General features: G+C 35.3%; 1 protein-coding gene across 4 annotated transcripts in view; it reads left to right on the top strand.

Annotated features, from left to right (window-relative positions):
• INPP4B (inositol polyphosphate-4-phosphatase type II B) overlaps window positions 1-18,079 on the top strand; it is a 349,938-nt gene that overhangs the window by 96,933 nt on the left and 234,926 nt on the right. For 3 of the 4 annotated variants that reach the window (XM_063108552.1, XM_063108553.1, XM_063108554.1), the window contains one exon: window positions 16,896-17,007. In XM_063108552.1, coding sequence (XP_062964622.1) covers window positions 16,948-17,007 — 60 coding nt within the window. In that variant the 5' untranslated portion in view covers window positions 16,896-16,947. Of the gene's footprint in view, window positions 1-10,383; window positions 10,451-16,895; window positions 17,008-18,079 lie in introns of those variants that run through there. The other variant, XM_063108555.1, reaches the window with a different exon arrangement.

The following is an 18,079-nucleotide window of genomic DNA, read 5'->3' as shown; positions in this document are numbered from 1 at the left end:
TATGAGGAGTCTTCAAAAAGTTCATGGAAAGATTTGTGTTATATTTTAATCCCAGTTTTTCCACAAACTTTTTAAAGTATGAACCCTTCACACCTGCATATATTCTCTTATAATCAGAAATCTTGAAATAACATTTTAAAAGAGAGATATTCAGAGAAACAAGCAGATCGCTTTCTCATGTACTCTATAAGTTGAGAAACTGGTGCAGGACATTTGATTTATTCCTGCTAATCTTCAGAATCTATTGAGCATAAATATAAGCAGTATACTGTTTCCAGGCAGCAGAGAATCTTGAACTTTACTTCAATTACTTTTATTCCTTTTAGCAACAACAACAAAAATTCTGTAGGAATCTTTATTGTTCTAGCTAGACTGCTTTAACTGTTAGTCAGTCACATTTTGACCTCTAAAATAATTATCAGATGATTTAGTAATGCAGAGTTAAGACTAGCTAGCAGCATAAGTTAAAATTAGAAAATGCGAACTTTGAGGTCTTTATAGTATTTTAAAATCTGGGCCTCCCTGTCTGCCCTTGCATATTTTGCCTGGCTAAACTGAGTTTCTTTATTGTGGCTGTAACCTTCACAGGTGGTTTGTCACCACACAGAAGCCCTGGATCCCCATGCCTGCTCATCTTCTACTGCTTTGTCCACCCCCCCACTCTAATACTCTGTGCTCCCCAACTTCACTCTGGTACCTGAGGTCTGTCCTCAGCCCCATGCCCTCTCTCAGTCATTCTCTTCCTTGAGCTGGAAGCTGGCTCTCTCTCGTTCTTATCTGGGGTTAGATAGGCATCCTCTGCAAACTCCCTGGATTGAGTCTCATGGCCTCGGACATACCGTCTGATTCTCACATTAGTGAGGTCACCTCCAAATGTCATTTCACTTGTTTCATGAGAATTTTAACTTGAGACACACTGTGGCTTTCTTCAGCACCACTCCTCTTGGACTTCTTGGGATTCAATGGCCACACAGACGACCTTGCCAGTTCACTGACCTCTCAGGCTGTTCCCTGTCTTACTTTAGCAACCTACTCCCATGGTCATCCCCTAATCCCATCACTAATAACATGGCTCCATATTAAGCATCCTATTCTGATTTCCATCTCCTGTCTTTTTAGACCATACTGAGTCATGGATGCCACAGTCCTGTTCTGTCCCTCAAAGCTCCTCTCTGACACCCACCCTTCTTGTCTCATCCAGGCAAGATGCCATGGTCCATCACTGAGAAATCACAGAACAATTCCCTGACATGTACCCTCAACTCCTGTGCTCCTCTTTCCTGTTTCTATACTCCCTGAGAAAAATATAAGTTAATTAACTAGTTAACTAATTAAAAATAAAAACCACCACAACAAATGGCTAAACCCAGCATTTTGCTTACATTTGCATTCCTGCAGCTGAATGGGCCGGGAAAGCCTGACTTCGATGCTTACAGGATTCATTTGGGTGCATGACCCCTAACTGTATGGCTGTCCTCACTAGCACTCCATAGTTCCACTGTATTCCCCTGGTCCATGCACCCTCACTCTCTCTGAGACCATTATTTTATACCTCCTCATTTTTAAAGTCTCTCAAATATCTTTCCTCTTCTTCTTAGCTGATTTATCTGGTTTCTGTTTCAGTAAGAAGAGGAATTTGACAATTTCCCAGTCCATATTTACCAAACTATCAGCTGATTTCTCTGGTTTCAGTTTAACTCAGAAGAGAAATTTGACAATTTCCCATGGCATATTTACCAACCTCTGTGCATCTACCGTAGCTTTCCTCCTGCTATTATGGATGAACTCCAGCTTCTTGTCTAAAGTCAGGCCCTCCACTAGTGTTTCAGATCCCATCTCTTCTCACCTACCCAAGAATATTTCTCCAGCAATTATCTTCTTTTTCTCTTGCATCATAAATTATTGTCTCTCTGCTAGATCATGTCTGTCTGCATAAAAAATGCTATTCAACCTCCTGCATGCTCTTCTAACTTACGCTCCATTTCCCTGTTTTTCTTTATGGCAGAACTGTATTAAGAGCTGTCTCTACTTTGCCTGCTCTAATTGTCTTTTGTTTCTCTTCCATAAGGCTTTCATCTCTATCACTTTACCTAAACAGCACTTGTCATGATCAGCAATGGCCCCATGTTGCTAAATCCAATGGATAATTCTCAGTGCTCCTTTTACTCAGCATATCTGCACAGAGGATCAATTGTTCACTCCTTAAAACATCTTCTTCACTTGGTATCTAGGATACTTGACTTTCTTTTTTTCTTTCTACCACTATGGCCACTCATCTGTTTCTTTTGCTGGTTGTTCCTCATCACCCTGATCCCTAAATATTGAAGTGTCCTATACCTCAGTTTAGGACAGGAACTCTTCTCTTTCCATTCTTCATTCATTCTCTTCCATCCAGTCTTAAAACTTTTAATATCATCTATGTTCTGATGATTTCTATACATACATCTTTAGCCTTGACCAATACTCTGAACTTCTGAGTCACATCCAACCACCTAGTGATAATTGAACACTGAATAAGTGTTCCAAACCTAACATGTTCAAAACTGAACTCCTTATTTCTGCCTGCTGCCCATGACTCCACCTAAAATCCTGTTCATTCTCATAGCCTCCCCATCTCAGGAAATTGCAGTTCCATCCTTCCCATTGTCCAGGCCAGGATCCCTGAGATCTCTGATTCTTCTTTCTCTTAGTCTCTTAATATCCAATTGATCGCAATATTTTATTAGCTCTATCTTCAAAATAAAACTAGAATCTGACACATCTTAATTTTATCCAAATTTCTCCTAGCTCATCCTCATGATCTTTTCTTTGCCTACTACAGTTTATTGTTTATACTGCAACTCAAGTTCTCACTTGCCAGTTCAAAATCTGTTGATTTTCCACCTCACTTAAAGTAAAAGACAAAGTTGTTACAGTGCCCTATACAGCCCTAGATTACCTTGCTCTCCATTGCTTGTGGTAGGCAGAATGCTCAAATGTCCCCTAAGATCCACACCCTTCCCCTGCCCCATGTACGTGCCTTGCATCATCCTTAAATGTGGGTGGGACCTGTGAATATAAGGGGATAGTCACTTCATTCATCAGGTTACTTTTATGCCACCTGTAGTTGTACATAGGTGGCTGGGGTAACCATATATAAGACACCATCTTAGCAGACAGGGTAAGAAATTTCTTGCTTGACTTGATGAAGCAAGTAACCATGTTATGAGTTGTATTGAAAGGGTGACATCAGAGCAGAACAGCTGCTTAATATGTGTAGTGCTCTTTTCCACCCAATCTTTCTCAAATGCTCTCATCACAAAGAAATGATAAAATTTTTGAGATGATAGATATGATAATTACCCTGATTTGATCATTATACATTGTATTGAAATATAACTCTATACCCCATAAATATGTACAATAAAGATGTGTCAATTAAAAAAAAAAAGATGCAGGTTGGGCTGCATTCTCATGTGGAAGCTCTAGGGAAGTATCCATTTCCTATAGGTTGTTGGTAGGATTTATTTCCTTGTGGCTGTATGACTGAGGTCCCTATTTTCTTGCTAGTCATAAGCCTGCATCTTGATTTCAACCTTGCAAGATCCTGAATGAAGGAAATCATCATGTCAAAGGGATACCTGCACTCCCATGTTTATCACAGCTCTATTTACAATAGCCAAGAGTTAGAATTGACCTAAATGTCCATCAACAGATGACTAGATAAGAAAAATGTAGTATATATACACAGTGGAATACTACTCTGCCATTAAAAAGAATGAAATTCTGCCATTCACAGCAGTGTGGATGAACTTAGAGAAAATTATAAGTGAAATAAGCCAGGTACAGAAAGAGAAATATCACATGTCTTCACTCATAAGTGGGAGTTAAAAGAAAGAAAAAAAGAAGCAATCACAATAATAACACTGAATTTTCAAAAAAAAAAAAACAGAACAGAAATGTTATTAGAGGTGGGAAAGGGAGAGTGGAATGGGAGTTAGCAAAAAATTAGTTACGTGTCAAAAAGATTATGTTTTGTAAACATGAGTATACTAATTATCCTGATTTGATCACCACATATTGTACACATGTATTGATAATCGATTCTGATATATAGAAATTGTAAGATAGTAAACAGGTGTTGTTTTAAGTCATTAAGCGTGTGGTAATTTGTTATGCAGCAATAGAAAACTAGTATATACTTCTCTGACTTAGTCTTCTAGTCCTCTTCTTCACCTACCTGGCTTTGGCTGCATTGGTGTCTTTGTGGTTCTTTGAATATGGTAACCATGTTTCACTTCAAGGCCTTTGGACCATCTGCTACTTCCTGGAAAGACCTTGACCCAAGAAAGATGTCTGGCTCGCTTCCTTACGTGAAGGGAAGGCTCACACCTTCCTTAAGGTGTTCGTTCAAGTGTCATCTTATTAAAGTGGCCTTTCCCAACCACTGAATATAAAGTAGCAGCCCCAACCCAGAACTCATCCACCTTTTCACCCTGCTTAATTTTTTTTCCAAGACACTTATATTTTGACATGTCACTTATTTGTTTACCAATAGAATTTAAGTTTCATAAGGGCAGATATTTTTGTTTTGTTCTCTGGTATATTGTGCATAGAATAGTGCTTAATATTACAAGTAGGTGCTTAATACATTTTTTGTAAGTTAATTAATATTTTCTTTACTTTGACCTTATTTTTATATTTATATGGATTTTTATATATTTTGGAAATAAGTTTGGCTGCAAATGTTGTCAGATTAAAAGAGAATTAAAAAAACATTTTAAAAATCACAAGATTTTATTACTGAGTACCAGGAGAATTTAAAACAAATCCAAATGCAATTAAGCATAAAAATATAGGCAGTAAGAATTGCTCAGTTTCAGAGTACATGCCTCATTGTATAATTTAAGGCTCAGTGAATTTCTGACTGCACAGGTTTGAAACACATTATACTCTAAAATTATGTTCATGCACTGTATAACTTTGACCTTTTAATACCAGCTTTTTAAAAGATATCTCTGCACTTTTCCTATTAAAAATTAACATAAAACTCCAAAAGCACAAAAAACGCTGATGTATATAATTCAAAATTTGAATAATATTAAATGTTGGCCCAACACTAGTATTTAATACTGATTATTTAATAATTGAATCCTTCGATTCTCCATGCCTGTTATCTAGGGAATGTTTTCAGAATGTCTAAAAGCATTTTGATTGGTTTTGTGACATTTGCAAACCACCCACGTAAAGATTTTTTGTTGAAGGAGCTGGAAAAAAAAATTGCTTAGCTATCTATCAAGATTTTTTGCATCTGGCCTTAAAAATGTATATATATATATATATATTTCCTTTTAAAAGATTCCCGTATTAAGTCATGTTTCCCTAGCCATCTGTGAGTAACCTCCTAGAATTCATTTCTTGCTAATATTTCCTTTCTCTCCCATAGTCACTGCTTAGTATTTGTAGCACCTTTTCCTCCCAGTCTTTCTCTTTTTCTTACTCAAAATTAAGAATTCAAACAAATAAGTATAGTAAAATAAATTAACCCAACAAAAAGTTTTAGCAATAGTTTCTTTCCTGTGGGTCTAAATGTGAGTAATTTTAGACAGTAGGTGGCCAGTCGATTTATACCATGAACAGGAGTCATTGGCTTGGTAAATGTATTGTATTTTTCTATTCAATCTCTGGTGAAAAGCTTTTCATTGTACAGGTGAAATTTTTCCTTTCATAAATGGAATTTCTAATGTCCTTAGATATTTTCAAAGCATAGTGCTTTGGATAAAATCCATACTTTTTGACTCTGACATACCAAGTAAATGTCAGATACTGGATTTGGTAGACATGGAAGAGGATAACCTCTTAATGTGGTTTCTATATTCCCAGGCTAAATGGCTGTTTTTGTTTGCTATTAATTTATTATCAGAGAAAAAGGCTGTGTCCTTTCTTATTTATTCTAAGTTAACAAAGTAAAATTAACTTTTTATTGCTGTACAGTTCTATGAATTTTAACACATGTATAAATTCTTTTAACGATCACCACAATCAAAATACAGAACCGTTCCATTATTGCAAAGAAACTCCCTCCTCCTGCCACTTTGATTCATACCTCCACCCATCCCAGCCCCTGATGACCACTTATCTCCTCTTTATCACAATAGCTCTTTTTTTTTTTTTTTTTTGAGAAAGAAATTGAATTAATTAAGTGATACAATATATAACCTTTTGGGACTGGCTTCATTCATTCAGTCTAATGCCTTTAAATTTTATCCAAGTCACATGTGTAATTGACAATTTCTTTTCATTGCTGAGTAATATTCCGTGGTATAGATGTACCACAGTTTAGCCATTCACATTAAAAAAATATTTTGGTTCTTTGTAGTTTTTGGTGATTATGAATGGAACTACTAAAATTTTCATGTGTAGGTTTTATGTGATCCTAAGTTTTCATTTCTTCTAGAATAGGGATTGCTGGGTCATATGGTAAGTGTGTGTTTAACTTTATAAGAAACTGCTGAGCTGTTTTCCCTGCCAGGAATGTTATGAGAGTTTCAGCAGCTCTTCATCCCTGCCAGCATCCTAAGATATTAGAGTGGCTCAGAGTGGTTTTAATTTTCATTAAAACCTAATGGTCAATGACGTCAAACTTATTTTCATGTGCTATTTGCTATCTATATATCCTCCTCTGAAACATGTCTGGTCAAGTGTTTTGCACATTTATTAATTAGGCTGTTTATTTACTGTTGAGTTTTGAGATCTTTTTATATATTTGGATAAAAGTTCTTTGTCAGACATATGATTTGCAAATAATTTCTTCTAGTCGGTAGCTTGTCTTTCCATTCTTGTAACAATGTCTTTCACAGAACAAAAGTCAATTTTGAAGTTCAGTTTATTGATTTTTTAAAAATAGATCATAATTCTCATGTCATACTTGAGAACTCTTTGCCTAAGCCCAATTTACAAAGATTTTTCCTTGCATAATTTTTTAAAAGTTTTAGATTTTTATGTTTTACATTTAGTCTATGAGCCACTTTAACTTTTGTTTCGGTTGTGAAGTTTAAGCAGAGTTTTATTTACTTACTTGCAAATGAATGTCTAATTGTTTCAGTACCACTTGTTGAAAATACTATGTTTTCTCCATTGAATTGCCCATAACTTTCTCAAAAACCAATTGGCCATATTGTCTCTTTTTTTATTTCATTTGTCAATGTGTCATCAAATCCACACAGTTTTGATTATAGGACATTTATAGTACATATTAAAATCAGTTAGTGCAATTCTTCTATTTTTGTTCTTCTTACTCAAACTTGCTTTGGCTGTTTTATTTCCTTTTCCTTTCCTTATAACCTTTCAAATAAGCTTGTCAATATCTGCAAAAAATCTTACTGGGATTTAGATTGGTATTACATTAAATCTATAGATCAGTTTGGGGATATTGACATTTTAATAATGGTACATTTTTCAACCTATGATTGAAGTATATCTGTTTATTTAGACCTTCTTTGATTTTTTTTTTATTAGCATTTATAGTTTTCAGCATAAAGATCTTATATATTTTTTGTTACAGTTACACCTAAGCATTTTGTTTTGTACCTACTGGAAATTTTTTCTTTAATTTCAGTTTCCAATTGTTTATTGGTAGATACTTCTGTGTTAATCTTATATCCTGTAAAACCTTATGGTTTCAATCTCACTTCTGTTTTCAAAATCTTTGTTGTGTTATTTGGACCTGTCTCTTATGTTTGTCATCCAGATGACAGTTTGGGACCTTTGTAGTGGTCTCGTACATAGATTGTTTCTCAAAGTCTCCGACATGCTTTTTAGTATCAGATCCATGCATACACAGCTCAAGGTGAGCCCAGGAGTTCATGAACAACATTAAAAAGTACCTTTTCCCAGAGTCTCTTCCTCTCCACAGTCTCCCAGGCACTCTCCTGTTTCCTGTGGCTTTCCTTTTTGATCTTCCAGCCAGAAAGCTTGGGTTTTATTACCCATTCTGCTGTGATTCTGCTGTGCAACTATACCCTCTTTCTGGGGCCAAATGCCAGCAGACAAGAAAGAAATAAAAGGTAAAGGGCATTTACCTCACGTCCTTGGGATCACAGCTCCTCCGATCAGAGAGGAAGCTTTCCTTTCCTCACAGTTTTAGGCTCCTGTGAGCCTTGGTTGCTGCCACTTTTGTCGCTGCCAGCACTGCTGTTGTAAGATTACCTGGGGACTGGACAGGAGAGAGTGGAGAAAAGAAAAGAGATCTCCCCTCATTCTTCTTAGCTTTAGGAGACCTGGTTCCTGCTCCATGAGCCTGAAGTAGAGCTTTCTTTGCCTACTAATGCCTACCTCTGGGTTTGGAGCTGCGTTGAGTCTAGATCAGGGATATCAGAGGGAAGAAATGGTTCAGTATTAGTTAAGATTCTGGTCTTCCTCACCAATATACCTGGTGCTGTTTCCTTTCATAGCCGTCAAATATCTCCTGGAAGACAGGATACAGTTTCCTCAGATGTAACATAAATGAAGTAAAAAAACTAATTGAGATGCTACTATTGGGAAGGGATACATGTAAGGTTCATTATGGAAGAAGAATCAATAGGGCTCAGTGACTGATTGGAGGGTAAAGACAAGGCAAAAGTAGGGGTGGAATATTCTTGGTTTTGGTTTTTGGAGAATGGCATGTTATTGATGTGAGTTTGGGTCTGAGAAAATAAAGGGTTAAGTTTGCAGCTTGCAGAATGTGAAATAATAAGATCAGGACAAAAGGAATATAGAGTTCTAGATTAAGAAGTCAGGATTGAGCCTGGAATCTGTGATTGTGGTAGATTTTCATAAAAGAATAGGTGAATCCCACGATAACTGATGGAATTTCTGAAGGTGAGCTGATAATGGGAAAAGAGCAGAAAACCAAGGCCTAAACATTGGAGTGTGTATGCTACTAATATTAAGAACTATTGAAAACTTTTATTGGACTTTTAGTTTGAAAGTGTTATGTGGCTTCTGATACTTGTGAATTTCAGCCAGAATAGAGGTGTATTTCATTATACATACTTAAATAGAACTCTCACTTCTGTGAGCCCTAAGTAAATCTAGCATTTCTGTGTAATTGTATTCACCAGAAAGATCATCAAGGTGCAGGCAGTCACTCACTGACTGTGTGTTTACTTATGGCCCTTGTTTATTTTCCTGTCCAGGTGAGATTTTTATTTCCTAGTTACATGTCTAGAAGGTTTAAATGCAAGGCATGTCTCATGGCTGAAGATTCCTGTGAATAGCACCAGGACTACTTTGTATTCACAAAGACTGACAGTGCTAATGATGGTTTTTTCCCTGGATGTTTACAGTCATTTGTTGGTTTGCATCTCTGTGGCATTTCCAAAATAGAGAAGTTATTTACATTTTGCTGTTTAACATTTCCAGAGGTGGAAAAGAAAATTCTTTTCTTTTTTGCTTTACTGAAGATGGCAGAATAGGTGGCAAGGAAGTTTAGAGAAAGAGTGTCATTAAATTGTCCTTTGTCAGAAGACTCTTTTGCATTTCCTTTCCTTCAGTCTTCTAAAAATATTTGTATGTTGCAGCACATCAGATTGAATATTTCATTAGGAAGCATTAGGGGAGTTATCGTAAAGGCATATTTTAAAGAACATTAATCACTAATGTATTATATATGCAGAAAACCTAGTTGAGAAGGGAGTGTAGATTTGTGTTCCTGAAATTTCCTTCTTCTTTGTCTTCCATATCTTCCTGGCACCATTAAATATTTAAGTCTATCTGATGAGGGAAAGAGGAACTTGACCTTGTGGTTGAAATACTGTAGCAACTGTGAACTATCCATCTTTTGCTTCTCTTATGGCTTTGCGCATTAAATGGTGGTAGTGACCTGGCAATACACTGTCTGAAATGACATAGTTTTTTTTTTTCTTCATATAAATTGAGATCTTTATTACCACAGCCTCATCTTATTGCCACATGAATTGCTAGAAAAGGATATGAAGATCACTTCTATTTTTGGTTCAGTCAAATTTGTATCCTTGTAAAAATACCAAGATGTAGAGCCATATATATATATATATATATATATATATATATATATATATATATATATATATGACATGATTATGAGAAAAGCTAGCTGTTTTTTATTCAAGTATAAGTGTTAATTTACTTTCCAAAGTCACATTCCAGGTTTGATATGCATTGGGTTTGTTTTTGGTTTGTTTTGGGGAAAAATGTGATGGGAAGGTGGGAAGTGAAGAGAAGAGGCTAGAATATGCGTGAGATTTTTCTTGAGCCTGTATCAACCTGTGATGGCCTATGATGCCTGTGATGGAGTCATAGGACTGATGAGAGCATGGGGTTTGAGTGCTGGTATTGTGAAATAGCTGTTAGAGACCAACTATTTTTTTCTTTTTTTGCAGTAAAGAAAACTGAAATTCAGAACTGAAGTGATATGTACTGGGGCACGTAGCTAGTTAGTAGCTGAGCTGTAAGTAGAACTTGGGTTTTTGTTTCCCAGCCCAGAATTCTCTTCAGTGTATCTTCTATGCAGATGTGTTGAATTTCTATTAGATAAAATTCAGTAGAATTTTGGTGATGAATAATGGTTAAACTGTTATTACTAGCTTCCCCAACCTGTCGGGTGGTAAATTGAAAGCATAATTAAGCATCTTAGAATAAACTTTTATCTAAATCTCTATAAAGTCATCTTTGAAAGAACCTTTGGGAACATGAAGTATATATTTCATTTGTGACTCTCTTAGTTGAAGAGAGGTGTTATCTATACTCTTGGTGTGGTAAATTGTTACAGAATAAATAGGTTATAGCTTCTGCATTTTATGTTTTAGTTCAGTGACAAGGAAAACTAGGCTTTGGGGTGTCTTGGACTCAGTGCTTTAGTTTATAACCTGGATTCACCATTTTGTCTACCTCAAATCTCAGATGAGGAGACATGCCTTAGGGCATTGAAAAGCTGCCTATCAAAAATGGTTTGGGGGAAAAATTGATACGGGAATACTACAGTGTCACTAGATTAAGCAAGCTCCTTACTTGATTTTACTGAGGAACTAAGTAGAAGCCTATAGGAGATAAAGTAAAGAGACGTAGGAAAGCCAAAAGGCAAAATAAATGAATAAATAAATTAATTAATTAATAAATTAAATATTTTGAGTTTTTTTATTGCAGTATAATTGATTATACATATTTGTGGTATACAGATTTGAATATCAACACCTGTTTACAAAATATGGTGATCAAATCAGGGTAATTAGTATGCTCATGTTTACAAAACATAATCAATCTTTGTGACCCTTAAGCAATTTCACGCTAATCCCCCTCCGCCTCCCCTTTTTCCACTTCTAATAACCACAGTTCTCTTTTCTTTTTCTGAAAGTTAAACAAACTGTGATTGCTCTTTCTTTCTTTCATTTTTATTTATTTCTTAATTCCCACTTATGAGTGAGGATATGCAGTATCTCTCTTTCTGTGCCTGGCTTATTTCACTTAATATAGTTTTCTCTAAGTTCATCCATGTTGCTGCAAAAGGCAGAATTTCTTTCATTTTAATGGCTGAGTAGTATTGCGTTGTGTAGATATACCACATTTTCCTTATCCAGTCATCCATTAATGGACATTTAGGTAGGTTCCAGTAGTTATCTATTGTAAATAGAGCTGTGATAATCATGGGAGTGCAGGTATCCCTTTGACATAATGATTTCCATTCCTTTGGGTATAGACCCAGCAGTGGAATTTCTGAATCATATGGCAGTTCTATCTGTAGTTGTTTGAGAAAACTCCATATTGCTTTTCATAATGGCTGCACTGACTTAGTTCCCCAGCAGTTTAGGAGGGTTACCCTTTCTCCACATCTTTGTCAGCATTTGTTATTCTGTCTTTTTGATAATAGCCAGGCCAACTGGTGTGAGATGATATCTCAATGCGTTTTTGATTTGCATTTCCCTGATGTTCAGGCATGTTGAGCATTTTTTCACGTGTCTTTGGCCTTTTGTATATCTTCCTTTGAGAAATGCCTATTCAGCTCCTATGTCCATTTTTTAATTGGGTTACTTGTTTTCTTACTGTTAAGTTGTTTGAGCTCTTTGTATATTCTGCATATTGATCCCTTGTTGGATGCATAGTTTGCAAATATTTTCTCCCATTCTGTAGACTGTATTTTCACTTTGTTAATTGTTTATTTTGCTGTGCAGAAGCTTTTTAGTTTGATATAATACCATTTGTTCATTTTTGCTTTTGTTGCCTGTGCTTTTGGGGTCTCATTCATAAAGTGTTTTCCCAGTTCTACATCCTGAAATGCTTCCCCTATGTTTTCTTTTCAGAGCTTAAGATCTTCTGTTTAAGTCTTTAATCTGTTTTGAGTTGATTTTGATATATGGTGAGAGGTACAGATCTAGTTTCATACTTCTACATGTGAATGTCCAGTTTTCCCAGCCCCATTTATTGAAGAGGCAGTCTTCCTCAATATATGTTCTTGTTGCCTTTGTCAAAGATCAGTTAGCTGTAAATATGTGGGTTGATTTCTGGGCTCTCTATTCTGTTCCATTGGTCCATATGTATGTTTTTATGTCAGTACCATGCTGTCTTGGTTACTATACCTTTGTGAAATAATCAGGTAGTGTTATGCCTCTGGCTTTATTTATTTATTTTTTTGCTCAGGATTGCTTTGGCTTTTCAGGGTCTCTTGCTCTTCCATATTAATATTAAGGTTGTTTTTTCTATTTCTATAAAGAATGTCATTGGTATTTTGATGGGGATTGCATTGAATCTGTTGATAGCTTTGGGTATTATGGACATTTTTACAATGTTTATTCTTCCATTCCAACAGTGTGGAATATTTTTTTATGTTTTTGTGTCCTCTTTAATTTCTTTCATCAGTGATTTGTATTTCTCACTGTAGAGATCTTTTGTCCCCTTAGTTAATTGATTCCTAGATATTTTATTTTATTGGTGAGTATTGTAAATGGGCTTGCTTTCTTTATTTCTTTTTCTGCTAGTTTGTTATTGGAGAATAAAAATGTTATTGATTTTTTGTATGTTGATTTTGTATCCTGCAACTTTACTGAAATTTTTTATCAGATCTAAGAGTTTTTTTGGTAGAATCTTTGGGTATTTCTATATATACAGGATTATGCCATCTGCAGACAGGGACAGTTTGATTTCTTCTTTTCTGGATGTGCTTTATTTCTTTCTCTTGCTGATTGCTCTGGGCATACTTCCAAAACTATGTTAAATAAGAATGGTGAGAGTGGGCATTCTTGTCTTGTCACTGTTTTTAAAAGCTTAAGAGCTGAAAGGTTTTCCTCATTTAGGATGATATTGGTGGTGGGTTTGTCATATATTTCTTTGATCATGTTGAGATACTTTCCTTCCATACCTAACTTGCTAAGAGTCTTTAACATGAAGTGATGTTGAATTTTGTCAAATGCCTTTTCTGCATCTATTGAGATAATCATGTCGTTGTTGTCCTTGATTTTGTTGATGTGGTGTATCGCATTTATTGATGTGCATATTTTGAACCATTCTTGCATCTCTGGGATGAATCCCACTTGATCATAGTGTAAGAACCCAAATGCCCCAAGGGATCACACCCTGATCACATAAGCCCTTCTCGGCCACACCCCATCATGGCACTGGTTGCCCTTCTCTTCCGTACTCTCCTTCCCGCCGGCGCGAATCGCACACCAATCAGCTCATCCCAAGCCCCATGCGGTATGCTAAGTAGGGATTGTATTTTAAGCCAATCAGCCTTCCCTAAAAGCCCTATATATATGTGTGTGTGCCGCCTAATAAATAAGCCCTCTCTGGTGGATCGTCAACTGGTGTCAACTCGTCCTTTCAATAGGGTATAATTTTTTTTGTTGTGTGCTGTGTTCTGATTTTTAATATTTTGTTGAGGATTTTTGCATCTATGTTCATCAAAGATATTGATCTGTAGTTTTCTTTTATGGTTGTACCTTTGTCTGGTTTTGGTATCAGGGTGATGCTGGCCTAATAGAAGGAGTTTGGAGGAATGGACTCTTTTTCAGTTTTTGGAATAGTTTGAAGAGAACAGGTATTAATTCCTCTTTAAAGGTTTGGTAGAATTCAGCAGTGAAGCCATCTGGTCCTGGGCCTTCTTTGTTTGGAGACTGCTGGTTACCACTTCAATTTCTTTGATTGTCATTGGTCTGTTCAGGCTTTCAGTGTCTTCTTGGTTCAGTCTTGGTAGTTAGTATGTATCCAGAAATTTATCCCTTTCTTCCAGGTTTTCAAATTTGTTGGCATATAGTTTTTATAATAATCTCTAATGATTCTTTATGTTTATGTGGAATCAGTTGTAATGTCTCCTCTTTCATTTCTGATTTTTTAAATTTGGGTCCTCTCTCTTCTTTTTTTTAGTTAGCCTAGCTAATGGTTTGTCTATTTTGTTTATCTTCTCAATAAACAACTTTTTTTTTCATCAATTTTTTGTTTCATTTTTGGGGTCTCCATTTCATTTAGTTTTGCTGTGATCTTAATTATTTATTTCCATCTATTAATTCTGGGATTGGATTATTCTTGATTTTCTAGTTCTTTGAGGTGTAACAGTAGGTTGTTTATTTGAAATCTTTCTGTTCTTTTGATATAAGCATTTATTGCAATCATCTTCCCTCTTAGTACTGCTTTTGCTGTATCTCACAAGTTTGGGTATGATGTGTCTTTACTTGCATTTGTTTCAAGAAATGTCTTTATTTCCTGTTTAATGTTTTCTTGGACCCATAGGTTGTTCAGAAGTATGTTGTTTAAGTTCCATGTGTTTGTATAGTTTCCAGAGTTTCACTTATAATTGATTTCCAGTTTTAATCCATTTTGATCTGAAAAGATACTTTAAATGATTTCAACTTTTAAAAAATTTGTTGAGATTTGATTTGTGACCTAACATATGGTCTATCCTGGATAATATGCCATGTGCTGATGAGAAGAATGTATATTCTGTAGTTGTTGAATGAAATGTTCTGTAGATATTTGTCAAGTCCAATTGTTCTAAAGTGTAGTTTACATCTTCTGTTTCTCTGTTGATTTGTTGTCTAGACGATCTGTCCAGTGCTGAGAGAGGGGTGTTCAGGTCCCTAACTATTATTGTATCGGGGCCTATCTCTTTCTTTAGGTCTAATAGTATTTGCTTTATATATCTGAGTGTTCAGTGTTGCGTGTGTGTGTTTTATATATGTGTGTGTGTGTGTGTGTGTGTGTGTGTGTGTGTGTGTGTGTGTGTGTGTGTGTGTGTGTGTGTATGTATATATGTATATGTATATATATGTATGTATATATGTATATATGTGTATGTATATATTTATGTCCAGATACTTTTATAAAGGGAATAGATAGAACTATAGTTCAGAAGTGTACTCCCATAATACATTGCTTATTCATCAACTTTAGCATTTATGAAAGGTTCAGTTGCTTTGCAGCTAGTTATAAATTTATGTTCTCTACATTGCCAGGAATGTAAGCTTCATAACATCATCTGTTATTACTTAGTCTTTCTATCTCCAATGAACGTTTCATCACTGTTGAAATGCATATGCCACGGAATCCTATACACTTTTACTGTAGTTTTGAATACCTATTTCTGTAATATTTCTGGAAAGAAATGGAATGTAATTTAATATATTAATAACAATAGCACTTCTGTTTTTGCTGCTCCATTGCTACTGCTAGGATGAAGAAGGGGAGGAGGAAAAAATTATCTTGTTTAAGGCTGAGCATTTTACATTAATCATCTTACATAATTTAATTCTTACAACAGGGTAATTATCTGTTTTCTAATAATAAAATAGCATTTAGAAGGAATTGATTGAAAGAAAGACACCATTGGTATTCAGATTAAAGTTAAAAACAAATTTCAGAAAAGAGTATGACTAATAAATAAAACATTGTCATGCTGTTATCCAATCAGTTCAGCTTAGATAGAAATTATAGTATCACATTATACCTATGGGATGGCTCACTACCCATTTTCACAATAAAGTTTAAGGGAAAAATATCATCATGTGTCACACAGTATTTCTATTTATTCTGTAGATTTTCTTGCCCAGAAAAGAAATTAGAGAATCTTAACGTATGATGTTATTAATTTTATTTTTAGCTTTCATTATTATTGCCAACCATAAAATTTTTATACTGATGAAACAAATGATGATGAAAATCTTAGTAATAAAATTACCATCATCATTAAATATGGGATAGTTGTGCAATAACCAAGACTCAAAGAAGGTAGAAACATGGGTTTGCCACTCTAACTTGGAAAAGTCTTTTCATCTTTTTGAGTCTCAATTTCTTTATCTGAAAAGTAAGTAGTTGTACTAAATGAGCTCTAGGTTTATGTTCTGCTTTACATGTACTTTAACTTATGTTTACTAGAAAAGAATCTTCTTCACTTGGTCTCTTAGAATGAGAAATGATGTTAGGGAAAATGCACAAGGTCAGATTTTGTAGCCAATGTCCTGGTTAGAGAGAAATATAGGGATACTTTTGTCAATTTTATTCAGCTATAGTTTCAGTGATAGACATGTACAATATTTCATGCAGTTGGTGTAGACAGGCTGTGCTTTATGCTATTGTATAGATTTGATGGTTGCAAATAGGGCGTTGATCCATTACACACTATTTCTTCCTTGAGGTTACTCCTGAGAGCCTTCAGGTGGATTCATCCTCATGAAGTAGTTTCGACAGTCTATACTCTTACCCCAGAAATTCATGGCTAATTTTCATTTGAAATTAAAAACCACACTCACACAAATTAACATGTTTTGCTGTGTTTGTAATTAAAGTAGTTTAATTACAACAAATGAAGTAAATATCAATGTTGGTGGTTTTCAGAAACAAATGTGTTTTGGACATATTTTTGAAGAGAGAGAAGATTCTTACCTTTCCATGTTATTTATTTCTGATTGCAGAACTTTAGATGGTGGCAAAGTAGTTGGCACCATAGAAGTCAGTGTTGTGAAGATGGGGGAGATTGAAGATGGGGAAGCTGACCACATCACGACAGATGTGCAGGGACAAAAGGTAGGATCTTGGTCAGTTTATTGCACAAATTTAATTAGAAATGATCAGTTTTGCCAGATGCTTGTGTTACCAACACCTCTGTGGGGTTTGAAATCTCATCTTTCAAAAGCTAAATAAGAAATTAGCTCTGCAATTGGAGTATAATATGTGAGCTTCGTCTCTGAACCAGAGGTCCCATTTGCATAGAACTATGCAGCCATGCACCATTCAGAAACACCTTCCTCTTTACTGCCAGCTCCCCTGTTGACACTGCCTCTTCTCAGTTGGAATAAAAGTATTGATCCTAGTTGCATCCTACTATAATTAACCCTGCATGAGATGCACAGAAAATTCTAGGAAGGCTATTGCCAAAAAAACTTGTTCTCTACTCCCAACACCTTCTTTGAAAAGAGATGCAATTTTAATTTGGATTTCATTTTTTGTGTGTGTGAAGGAGGACAGGTTTAACAAGAGCCCTGTGCTTTATGCAATTGCAGAGAAAGAAGAGGTAAATAGTCTACAATGGAAGGACAGCTCTGGAGAAAGGATGGTGCCAGAACAAAGGCCTGAGGCACATAAATATATATATTTAGGATGTTCTCTTTCTTTCTGCTTCCTCTTCTCTAAGAAAAAGAAACTTGATATAAATAATAGCTTAAATTTCCTTATTAGGAATGCAATTGACTATTTTATTGAGGCAGTTGAGGCACATGAAACAGACTTAAAAACTACTAATAGGTTTTTTGAGACAGATGAATTTGTTTATGCACTAGAATTCCTACTTTCATAAATGAGCATTTAAAATAATTTTATTTTTAATTGGCAAATAATTTTATATATGTATATGTGGGGTACCATGTGATGTTTTGATGTATGTTCACAATATAGAATGATTAAATCAGGCTAATTAACAAAATTCATTACCTTATATACTTATTTCGGGGGGCAAAAATATTTACAGTCTACTCTTTTAGCTATTTGAAATACACAATGTATCATTATTTATTATAGTCACCATTCTGTGCAATAGATCACTAAAGCTTATTCTTCTTGTCTAATTGAAACTTTGTACCCTTTGATCAAAATCTCCTCT

This window comes from Cynocephalus volans, chromosome 9, assembly GCF_027409185.1.
Source record: "Cynocephalus volans isolate mCynVol1 chromosome 9, mCynVol1.pri, whole genome shotgun sequence".
Taxonomy (NCBI): Eukaryota; Metazoa; Chordata; class Mammalia; order Dermoptera; family Cynocephalidae; genus Cynocephalus; species Cynocephalus volans.
Note: the sequence above shows the minus strand (reverse complement) of the source record. Positions and strands in the feature narration are given on the sequence as shown.